Source organism: Lolium rigidum, unplaced genomic scaffold (genome assembly GCF_022539505.1).
Source record: "Lolium rigidum isolate FL_2022 unplaced genomic scaffold, APGP_CSIRO_Lrig_0.1 contig_49568_1, whole genome shotgun sequence".
Classification (NCBI taxonomy): domain Eukaryota; kingdom Viridiplantae; phylum Streptophyta; class Magnoliopsida; order Poales; family Poaceae; genus Lolium; species Lolium rigidum.
In genome coordinates, this window is record NW_025900767.1 from 914 (window position 1) to 12,679 (window position 11,766).

Here is an 11,766-nt window from a genome sequence, read left to right on the forward strand (position 1 = left end):
CATGGCTGCCATCCTCCGGAGGTAGTTTCAATCAATTTCGTATTGGCATCTTCATCTCGCTCTAATTCGAAGATATCATCAACTAATCAATTACTCATTTACTCATTATTTTTTGCCGGGCAGGGCTTGGAAACGGTTCATCAATACTGTTCCGGTGAATGGAAACCGGAGCTTACATTTAGAGATTACCCCGTAAGTAGTACTATATATATAGCTATGTCCGTGAAACTTTATATATGATATTTACTTTCAATACGATGCTTGATTATTAGTTTGATCGAACTATTTTTTCGTAAAGTGTATGAGGCAGGAACAAGGGAATAACTTATGTGGATACTACGTCCGCACCTTCATGCGTGACATGTCCTGTCCCAAGGGTGGGGATGCCCAAATACACCACACTCGTGTACGATAACAAATTTTCACAATTAATCTTAATTAGTACCATCTATTGTATTGAGTTCCATTCATATATTGATCTCCTTTTTTAAATATAGATGACACGCCTGCGGGACACTCTTATAACAGCGGATCAAATAAAAGCAATTCAAGAGGAAATCGCGGGATTCTTTATTACCGAGGTCCTTACCCCGGGTGGAGAGCACTATCGGCGGATCGTGACGGGGAACGAAATCCGTCGAGGACATGTTGTATTGTAAATATGCATGCATTACGTGTACCTGTTGACGATGTCGTGTACCGTTGACGATGTCTATATATATTCATGACGATTTTTTGTGGTTTCTTGAATGATATATATGCATTGCTGAAACTCTGCCGTGGCGGAGAAACGCCCTATTTCTCTCGCCGCGGCGAGAAACGCTGGTACAGCCTAAACCCGTGCCGCGGCAGAGAAATAGAAATTCTCTCGCCGCGGCAGAGGAACCTAGGCCCGGTTCGTACCACGAACCGGGACCAAAGGCCTTCCACCGCGAGCTCCCCGGCCGCACCACGTGTCGAGGCCTTTAGGCCCGGTTTATCTTTGAACCGGGACTAAAGGGTACCCCCTTTAGTCCCGCCTAGTTGGTCCCGGTTCGGGAACCGGGTCTAAAGGCCCAAATGGACCGGGCCTATTGCCCCGTTTTCCACTAGTGCATCATGATGTTTCTAATTTTCCTAATGCTGTTCTCGCCCATTTTTTATCTGTACTTTCAAGACTCTACATTGCAGCTGGAAGGTGCTACTGTGTACACAGGAAGGTGTGTGGAATCCAATCTTCAAATACATTGAAGAAGCAACCAACATGGTCATACAGCTGCTCAAACAGCTAGAAGATAAATATGAATACCTGATGCGGCAAGTCAAACAGTTTGTTAACTTGGAATCAAGGCTGTATCAACAAAAAGCTGGTGTGCAGTCTATAGTACCGATAGGGTCGTTTATAGCCAACTCGATTCTGTTGTTTGATCGCTTTGCAACACAAGTGTTATCACCGATGCTGGTCGGTTAGACTATATGTGTAATTTTGCGATGGTTCCGGTAATCATGTTTACTCTGCTGTCTCTGTCCTCTAAGGTTGTTATAAAGTGTTTTACAAAACATCCATCGATGCTGAAGACTGGGTTGTGGGCAAAGGCGTGACACTAAATTTGCTGCTCCGTTTGTAATTTCGTCTGCTTTATCCTAATTCAATTTTTACCGACAACTCTTTGTGAGCCTAAGAAATATATTATTATATTAGCAATTAATTTATATAATATTTATATAAAATAAATATCGTCATGAGCACCACGGGGTCGTGCGCCAAGGCGCACATCTAAATCTAGTAGTCTTAAAACTACAAGGCAAAGCTAGCACGAAAATAGAGGAGATACTTCATGTGGCTACAGAGGAGTCGGAGTGGCTACTATAATCCATACGAGATATCCCCGCTTCCTTGCCATAAAAAGGTATTTCCATGTTGTAACATGGTATTATGCATGGCCGGATCGTAGATTCTAGCTTCCCAATGCATGGAGTTCCACCAATCTACTTTTAGCCAATATTTGCGCTTTCCTGGGGTTGACAGAAATTGATCTGGAATGTTCAACTGGTTTCAAATATGTGATATACCCTCCTGAGGCATCAACGTCTCCTATTTTAAACTAGTACTCTGTAGTTAATATTTGAAAGTGGATGGTAATAAGTGTATTGTTAATATTATGTTAATGTTTTCTCTGATGTTAATCTATGGTTCCTCTTGCTCACAGTAAAAAAAAAAGGCCCCTCTTGCTGATTTGTTTTCTGGTATAGTACTATTAGATGCACTGCCTTTTTAAATGTTTCCTAGCTTCCTGATAAAGGTTTGATACACTGAGAAGATTTAGCCAGTCAGTTCGATTTGATCACATAGCCAAGAAAATATTTTTTCCTTCATAGCCGTAGCAACAGGATTTATGTGTGGAACCATTCGCGGTGATCCCAACGGAGGTGGTGTCTTTGAGTGATGAGGTTAGTAAGGCAGGTGCAGTGGCACCTGACGATCTCTTTGCAAAAGAGGTTTGTGACTTACTCATTAGTTTGGAGGCTGCTTGCCCGGGTTCTGGCAAAGAGATTGCTACCATCCTGACGGGGAAGGCGTCAAAGGATATAATCAAGAAAGTGAAGAAATCACTAAGAAGAAAATGCAAGTAGAGTGGCACGGCAAGGAAGGCGATGATGGCTGATTGACGAGTGATTCTCAATTTTTCGGGTACAGTGAGGTTTCTTTGGCATCGGGATGATCCATGTGCCGAGAGTATGTGATTGAAGCATGTGAGGAGACTTTTTGGTATGCGTAGAGTTCATGCTTTGGGTGTAGCCTGTGTGTTTGTTGTAACGGTTTTCGTCCGGTTTTCTCCAAAAAACTGGACACCCTCTTCTTTAATATATGAGGCAAAGTTTTTGCCTCAGTTTAAAAAAAAAAAGATGGAGGCAGCGTGCAGAAGCACTCATATCTATCTAATTTTATTTGAGACCGGATTTGTATCTATCAATCACGTGAATGAATTATATTTGAAGTTGAATAGCAGTTCCAAAAATATACAGCTGCTCAATTTTCGTAAGATGACGAATCAATGCTCATAGCCGACTTATAGATAAGATTTGTTGAGAGAAAACATAGAAATATACACTTTCTTTGCTGTATTGAGGGCTTGGCCGTGTAGTGGTGTACACACAACAACAACAAATGTGACATGTGGAACAAAAATAAGGTAACAACAAAAAACGAACTTATTAATAACTACATCTTATTCTGTTTCAAAACATGAATTAAGTAGGTGGAAACACTGTGGAATGACTTGCCACAGAATTGGCACATGCGTAAAATAAATTAAAACAGTCCGGACCAAAGAGTTGGTTCGTCAAACATAACAATGGTTGAAAATGAGGTGGCGCGCAGCAAACACATTCGTAGATCACGGCCCTTAATTTGTAGCAGCAGCTAAGCCATCAGCATTTGGGTAGATCGGACGGTGGAGGCAGCATCTTTTGATTCGGCAGAGGCCCGTCGTCGACCATCCACGCCATGGACAGACCCCAGCTCAAGTGCACGTCGAAGTGGCAGTGCATCAGCCACACACCTGCCGCGGGAACACATAGATGCACATGCAATTAGTTAACCTTTGTCCTGACGGAGACAAGAAGAGTCGATGCAAGTCAAAGATTACCGGGATTGTCGGCGAGGAAGCGCACGGCGACCCAGCCGGCGGTGGGCACGAGCTGACGGTGTTCCGCTTTTGTAATTCTTGCTGTTTGTTTGATCTATCCGCTTTTTAATCCCAAAAGCTCCAAAAGCAGAAGTAGAAGCTTAAACAAACGGGACCTTAGCCAGTCAGTTCGATTTGATCACATAGCCAAGAAAAGATTTTTTCCTTCATAGCCGTAGCAACACATATCTGTCTTCGTATCCGCCTTTTTTTTGCCATATATGTTATGCTTTGTGTTCAACATTGCAAATTAGGCTCATGTTAGGTAACTTACCAATGGAAAATAATGGAAGTAGCTGGCGAAGAAACACTAGCTGACATGTGACAGAGTTGCTACTATCGGTGGGGTTATTCTTATGTTGCCTAACTTCCATATTTTGTGGGTGAGCTCTAGCCCCAGAAAGACACCAAACAAACCCCCGCCACGCTATGTTGCTCTGTGATCTCTACTGATCTTTAAGGGCATGTACACTGCTGGTCGCTTATCCATGCGCTTGTAGCGAGAAAAGATGCTATTAAATTAGAAAGTGATTTAAGCGCTAGTGGCTTCTCAACATGAGGCGCTAAAACAGACGCAAAACTGTCTGCCAATTCACCTAGTACGGGAGTCAGAAAACCAATCGCTGGATGCTTTCTTTTGCGCGCTGGACGATTTCTTTTACGTCGACGCAACCAAGACGCTAGGATTGGAAAGCTGAACCGCTGATCGACCGGAAATTCAATCCTGGCGCACATGGCTTAGCGCTCCCATTGTACATGCCCCAATAGGTACAAATATATCATCTCATGGACCAAGAAGAATCTAAAAACCATATGAGCAATGCAACCCTGTCCAAATAAATATTTATACTATTGTATAATTTCAATTTTATAAATAAACTAGCCTTCGCAATGCCATGGAGGTTACCGCAAACGGTATCTCATAGGCGTGACGTGTCATCGCGTTGTCCCTTCCATGACATGACTTCTTCTGCATGTTGCCTTCACCACCCGCAACTGGAACAAAGAGATATATAGGTGCATCCGCATCCTAAGTCGCTAATTTATATATTTTTAGCGGGCCGCCCAGTTACATGTCTAGGACAAACTCCAGCGGATATCCACACTATATGCTACCCCTTTCTCCACAAGACTACCGATTTAAAACTACGCGTGCCATTAAGACAAAGGTAGACAAGCCAAGTGTACTACCCGTGATACTGGCATGGGCAAAAACATCGTTGAGTCTACTCTCCTGACCACGCTATATCAGAAATAGATGGAGGCGGCATGGAGAAGCACTCATATCTATCTAGTTTTATTTGAGACCAGATTTGTATTTATCAATCACGTGAATGAGTTATATTTGAAGTTGAATAGCCGTTCCAAAAATATACAGCTGCTCAATTTTCGTAAGATGACGAATCAATGCTCATAGCCGACTTATATATAAGATTTTTTGAGAGAAAACTTAGAAATATACACTTTCTTTGCTGTATTGAGGGCTTGGCCGCGTAGTGGTGTACACACAACAACAACAAATGTGACATGTGGAACAAAAATAAGGTAACAACAAAAAAACGAACTTATTAATAACTACTCCCTCCGTCCATTAATAGATGTCCAGTGGTTTATCTAAATTTGGATATATCTATGTCTAAAAAATGTCTAGATACATTCAAATTTAGATAAACTTTTGACATCTAAAAATGGACAGAGGTAGTACATCTTATTCTGTTTCAAAACAGGAATTAAGTAGGTGGAAACACTGTGGAATGACTTGCCACAGAATTGGCACATGTGTAAAATAAAGTCCGGACCAAAGAGTTGGTTCGTCAAACATAACAACGGTTGAAAATGAGGTGGCACGCAGCAACACATTCGCAGATCACGGCCCTTAATTTGTAGCAGCAGCTAGCCATCAGCATTTGGGTAGATCGGACGGTGGAGGCAGCATCTTTTGATTCGGCAGAGGACCGTCGCCGACCATCCACGCCATGGACAGACCCCAGCTCAAGTGCACGTCGAAGTGACAGTGCATCAACCACACACCTGGCGCAGAACCACGGATACAGAAAAAGCACATCAAGTTAGTTAAGCTTTGTCACGAGCGAGACAAGAGCCAGGAGTCGACGCAAGTCAAGCATGTGCCTAATATGGCATCAAAGATTACCGGGGTTGTCGGCGAGGAAGCGCACGGCGACCCAGCCGGCGGTGGGCACGCTGACGGTGTTCCGCTCGACGGGGTCGACGAGATTGTACTTAGTCGGATCGTTCACAGGATCGTAGTTGCCGAAGCCCTGCGCGACGACGAAGAAGTTGAAGCCGTGCATGTGAAGCGGGTGGCTCTCGGCGCCCTGGATGGCCGTGCCCTGCATCACCAGCTCCACGGAGGTATTGAAGGCGAGCGGCACAACCCTCGTGCCGTGGGCGACGAAGGTGTTGTTGGGCGCGGTGCCGGTGTAATTGAACGGATGCGGCGGCGTCGTCGGGAAGTTGGCCATGAGCACGCCGGCGTAGCGCCTCCGGTAGTGCGCCTCGAGGAGCGCGGTGCTGGGCCGGACGAAGGAGTTGTTGTTGATGGACGCCGCGAACTTGGTGCCGTTGGGGCCCTGGCAGATCCGGTTGGGCGGGCACGGGTCCGTGCCGAGGCCAACGGTGAAGAGCACGTGCCGGTCCACCGCCCGTGGCACGCGCGCCGGGTACTGCGCGGTGGCCAGGCTCCGGAAGTTGCCGGAGAAGTTGGCGACGGCGTTGGTGTCGTTGTACCGCGGCAGGGCCGGGAGCGGGAGGGTTCGGGCGGAGGTCGGCCGTGTCGGGGCGTAGTACTCGAGGACTGCCGTGGCGGTGGTGTTGTCGAACGTGCCCTGGGTGTTGGTGTACGGGGCGACGGCCATGGCGAACGCCTGGGAGGCAGGGTTGGTGGAGGCGGTGAGCAGCACGTTCATGGTCTGCCCTGGCGAGATGACGAGCGTGGTGGCGGTGAAGGGCTTGACGTAGTTGGCGTCGGCCTCGACGACGGTGAGCGTGTGGTTGGCGATGGCGAAGAAGAGCTCGTTGTTGAGCGCCGCGTTGATCAGGCGGAGCATGTACGTTCTCCCGGGATGCACCTTGAGCTTGTACGTGTCTTCGAGCACACGAGCATTAGTTTTCGAAATCGTTAGTTTTCAGACATTTTCAGCAAAATAAAGAAATTAAATTTCTTCATTGTGCCGTGGGCTTCCAGGCTTTGACATACCTTTGGACGAGCAGTTGTAAGTTGGGCCAGGAAGCCCGTTGAAAGTGTATGCGTCGGAGACGTTTGGGCCAGCGCCAGTCTGAAGGGCCTGGTTGATCACCGTCTCCGTGTCCGCCTTGAACCACTCGCCTGCCATGCCATCATCCATGGCAGTCGACCCATAATCAAGCAAGTGCAGAACACACATGATCATCAAGACGGGGAGGCGATGGAGCTTGACGTACCGAACATGATGGGCACCTCCTTGTGCGGGCTCTGGAAAGGGTAGCCCTGGGAGCGGCTGGGGAGGATGAGGAGCGGGCCGTAGAGGTGCACGCGGAGCCAGGAGAAGTGGGCGTGCCACCACAGCGTGCCGCGCTGCCCGGCGACGGTGAAGTCGTACGTGTAGCTCTGCCCGGCCTGGATCGGGCACTGCGTGATGTACGACGGCCCGTCCGCCCACCCGTTCCGCAGTTGCCGGAGCCCGTGCCTGCACGCGCGTTACAGATCATATACAGAACCCTGTGCAGGCGTACGGCTAGCGATCGATGTATTCTTACCAGTGGAAGGAGACGTTGTAGTTGATGTGGTTGTGGACCTTGACCACGAGGCGGTCGCCTTCCCTCGCCACCAGCTTCGGCCCCGGGAACTGCCCGTTCACCGTCGGGATGCTCTTGCTGCCGCACAGCCGTGTCACCTTCGTCATGCGCACCTATAGACAGCACCATCACCGCGGCAAGAAATGGTTAAGGACACCTATATATGCTCCCCATCGTTCAAGAAATAATACACACGTACATTGAACGTGTAGTGCCGGGTGATGCCGGCGGTGAGGCCCGGTAGCGCCAGGAGGACGGCCAAGGCAAGGAAGAGGCATGCGGAAGCGGCAGCGCGACCACGAAGAGCACCCATTCGAGCTTCTGCACGACGGACCGGCGGTGCGCGCGCGGCTTTCCTCTTGTGGTTGCACTTGGAAGCAAGCTAGTGAAGTGGTGCACTTACCGAGGAATGAGTACGGGGTCTATATAGGCCCATGATGCCCGCCGGGTTCGTGCTCTGCATGGTAGGAGGTCGCAGGCGCGGTGGTGGTTGGCCTGTTCTACAAAAAAAAAAATTGCCCCCTGAATTGGGCCATCTGCTTGCTCCTAGTGTGCTACTCCTCCTTCCTGAGCAGGACCTGTGGATCTATGGTTGCTGGATCGAAAGCAGATCAACTTTCTAGAATTCCATAGAAATCCGACGATCCGGAGTAAATGACAAAAAACTACCACAATTGAGGCAGTCATGTCACGGAACTACCAAAAGTGTTCGTTTTGTCACATGACTACCACTATTGGGGTCGGTTCGTGACGCAGAGCACTAATTTCATCAATTAGACATGGTAAACCGTTTTCTGGCTATTCGGACCAACATGTCAGGTCTACGTGGCAGGTGAAAACCTAACTACTAATATCATTTTGCAAAAATAACCTCAGAAACTATTTTTTATCACACACAGGTCCAATTCCTGACATAAAAAATTACAAATAGATAAAGGAAGAAAAAGAATCCTCAAATGCTACTGCCACGAGGTCCATCTTCGTCTCCCTCCCGTCCGACTTGGCGTGGCTCACCCGCCGCCGCGGGAGATGGAGGCGCCGCCTAGGACGCCACCCATGCTCGTCTCCCTCTCCCATCGAGGCTCTCCTCTCCCTCCCATCTCGTTTCAACCCGGATCCCCACCAAATCCCGCTGCTTACGGTACTCCTCTCCGGTGGCCATCAGGCCATGGACCGGGCGCAGGCAGGAGGGCGCGGGGCAAGCACCGGCGAGCTCAGACCGGTCGAACGCAGGGCGGCGAGCTTGGGCGCGGGCGCCGGCGAGCTCGGTCGCGGACGGCGGGTAGGCAGGCTAGCCCGGGGCGAGGGTGGACGCGGGGCGCGCGATGAGCTCGGGCGCGGACCACAGGCTGGCGGACGCGGGGCGGCGAGCTCGAAGCGGACCGGGCGTGGGGCGGGCGCCGGCGTGCTCCACTCCACCAGGCGGGCGCAGACAGGGCAAGGGCCGTGCGGCCACAACAGGGGCACGCCGCACGCCTGAGAGGCGAGGCGCGCGCGAGCAGATGCGGGGCGGCGCGACTGAGCGCAGGGATGGCCGCGGCGAGCTCCGGCGGCCGCGGGCGAGCGCGACGGGCAAGCTCGCGGCGGAGCTGTTGCGGGAGCACGAGGAAGACGCTTATCCAGGGATAAGGGCCGCCGGCAGGTCCGCGTCGTACTGCTTCTCTCCGACGAGCGCCGCTGCGTCTCTCCAACGAGCGCCGCGTGTCGTACTACCGCTGTGCCAGGAGCATGTTGGTGTCGAGCCTCCTGGCTTTATCTTGGGTCAACGTAGATGGGAGGAGGAAGAAGTCCATTCGTACTTGATTGCTTTTTGGGAAAAGGAGATAGGGGGTTTTCTGTAAAATTAGCAGAAAAAAGTTATTTGCTTTTGCCAGGTAGGACCTGACAGTGGGTCCCTGCTGCCAGAAACTGGATTAAGACGCGTAAATTGGAAAATCAGTGCTCCGCGTCGCGGGCGTGCCCCAAACCTGGTAGTCATGTGACAAACACGTCCTATTTGGTAGTTCCGTGTCACGGCTGGCGCAATTGTGGTAGTTTTTTGTCATTTACTCGACGATCCGAGTCCACTGGTTACATGGCAGTTTTATTATGATTATAAATCGCCTACAAATATATGCATTATTCCAAGTGTTCTGAACAGACAAATAATATTCAGAACACATTTCATAAGCATGCATAGTTTTTATTATGATGTGTTTATTCATAGTGTCATCGTCCCACAATGAAGAACCGAATAATTAAGAAGGTGAAACATCACTAATTTGCACATGAAGACCTGGCTTTAAGTGGCCTCCTCTCTCTGCTTGCCAGAAACTCCAATCAAACGCCTTTCTTGTCTTCGATCAACATTCACAGTTTACCTTGCATGTGTCTTTGTTTGTGAACCTTTGAAGCTAACCATGTGCCCCTCGGTCAATCCTAAAGAGCATCGCGCACTATTTGCCATATTTTTTCACGGGATACAGTTTCGAGACACTACATACTGTCCGAATAGAAACAACGGCGTATTGTTGGTACTCTTTTTTTACACCATATTCATTCAGTCATCTAAATAGAAAAAAAACATCTAAATAGAAAAACCGATTGTCTATGTGTCTGGCTTTCTCCAAATAACTTTCCACTGACATGCTCGTGCCGACTTAATGTGATACGGTACGTACAACATTTCAGTTGGGACCAGGGATTTGGTTACCGGTTTGAATACCGCGGTTACCGGCCGGTAACCGGAATTCTCAGCCCCCTCCGGTAAATGAATTTATCGGCCAAAAAATCTCGGTCTATTCAAATTTGATTTGAATTTAGGCTGATTGGTTAGCCAACCTAAATCGTACGTGTTTCCTCTTCACTATAACTCTATGCCCCAACTCATTGTCCGAATCTTTCACTTTCTTCTCCTCAAAACCTTATTTTCAAAAATATTTAGACATTTTTCAGTTTGAAATTCAAATTTTGTTTGAGAATCTCATCCGGTATTTGACCGGTTATCTCCGGTAACCGTGGTTACCAGAAATCTCAGCCCCCTCTGAGATTTTTTTCAAACCGGTATCCAAAACCTTGGTTGGGACCCATTTAAAAGTTGTAGTTGCAAATTGTGTTTGCCTTGGTACGAAGGGAAGCCTACCAGGATATGAACAATTAAATAAGCACCTTAGCAGAAGAAAACCTGAATAATAAGTTTCCCCATACAAAGAAAAAAACATCAAAACAATTCATACTTCCAATCCAAGAAAAGAGACACTCATAAGCAAGATTAAGGCGCAGCTGGATGAGTGCGGACAAATGATTCCGACCTCCATGGAGCCGCTTATTTCCACAAAAAAATCATATTTATAAATTTCAGTTTTTTGAAAAAGTTACATACATAGTTAATGATGTATCCTACATGAGTGTAAAATCTAAATGAGAAATTCTTCGTATTCTATGCTACATAAAAGGAACAAAGCCTGAGAAAAAAATGGAGTTGAAAATGTGGATTGTTCTGTATACTTGTATCCACTTTTTTTTCATGTATCCTGGAGTACAAATTGATTCATATTGAGATTTCACATGCTTGTGGTATACATCATATATTACGGTCACGATTTTTTTCAAACTTGTAATCTGATTTTTGATGAAAATCAATAGCACCCTGTTGCTTGGCGTCCTTTTGCAGACCGACCAAAGGTGTAGGTGTAAACATAAGGACATCTCCAACGGGGCGACGCATTTCGGACGCCGAAAATATCCGCGCGCTTCCATTTGTGTCGGCTCAAATGGTCGATATCGACCGCGCGTCCATTTGCGTCGGGAGGTGGCTCCAGCGGCACTATTTTGCATTTGTATAACATGAAAACATAATTTAGATAGTAAAAGCAAGGAAAATAAAAACCCTAAGAACGCATGGTTCTCGTCATCGCTGTCGATCACGACGAGCACCGGTACCACCCACGGCCAGTTGGGAAGCGGCAAAACATACGCCGGTGCCACGCGGCGGTGGTGGGGGTGGAGGAGCCCAGGCCGGTGGTGGAGGTGGAGGAGCCCAGGCCGGTGGTGGAGGTGGAGCAGCCCACGCCAATGCTGGAGGTGGAGCAGCCCACGCCAGTGCTAGAGGTGGAGGCCCCCACGGGTTGTACGGCGGAGGTGGAGGCGGCGGTTGAACCGGTGGCGTGGCCGAGTCCTAGAGCGCCAGTCGTAGGGCTTCTACCTCCGTGAGGCCCGGCGGCATGATGCCGGTGGCGTACCGGGGCAGCGGCGGCTGCACCGTTCGGTCCATCTCCGACACGAGGACGCCGAGCCTCGCGATCTCTTCATCCGTCATATTGTC

The 11,766-nt window shown here is 48.5% G+C and overlaps 1 protein-coding gene across 2 annotated transcripts; it reads right to left on the bottom strand.

Moving 5' to 3' along the window:
- Positions 1 to 3,411: 3,411 nt before the first annotated feature.
- Positions 3,412 to 7,776, bottom strand: LOC124681627 (putative laccase-5). Of its 2 annotated transcripts, none has more exons than XM_047216501.1 (6): positions 7,663 to 7,776; positions 7,425 to 7,576; positions 7,110 to 7,354; positions 6,886 to 7,014; positions 5,821 to 6,774; positions 3,412 to 3,542 (listed from the first exon to the last, which is right to left on the bottom strand). In XM_047216501.1, the coding sequence occupies exons 1-6, from the start codon at positions 7,774 to 7,776 to the stop codon at positions 3,412 to 3,414; spliced, it is 1,725 nt and encodes a 574-aa protein (XP_047072457.1). The 2 variants fall into 2 exon arrangements, with proteins under 2 accessions (XP_047072457.1, XP_047072458.1); XM_047216502.1 differs by lacking the exon at positions 3,412 to 3,542 and adding an exon at positions 5,569 to 5,699.
- Between the last annotated feature and the right edge of the window lie 3,990 nt (positions 7,777 to 11,766).

Coding starts and splice junctions, on each gene's coding strand:
- LOC124681627 (XM_047216501.1), bottom strand. CDS start 7,776: ATGGGTGCTCTTCGTGGTCGCGCTGCCGCTTCCGCATGCCTCTTCCTT. Junction 7,355..7,424: donor TACAACGTCTCCTTCCACTG/GTAAGAATACAT, acceptor ACGCGCGTGCAG/GCACGGGCTCCGGCAACTGC. Junction 6,775..6,885: donor TTACAACTGCTCGTCCAAAG/GTATGTCAAAGC, acceptor GTGTGCTCGAAG/ACACGTACAAGCTCAAGGTG.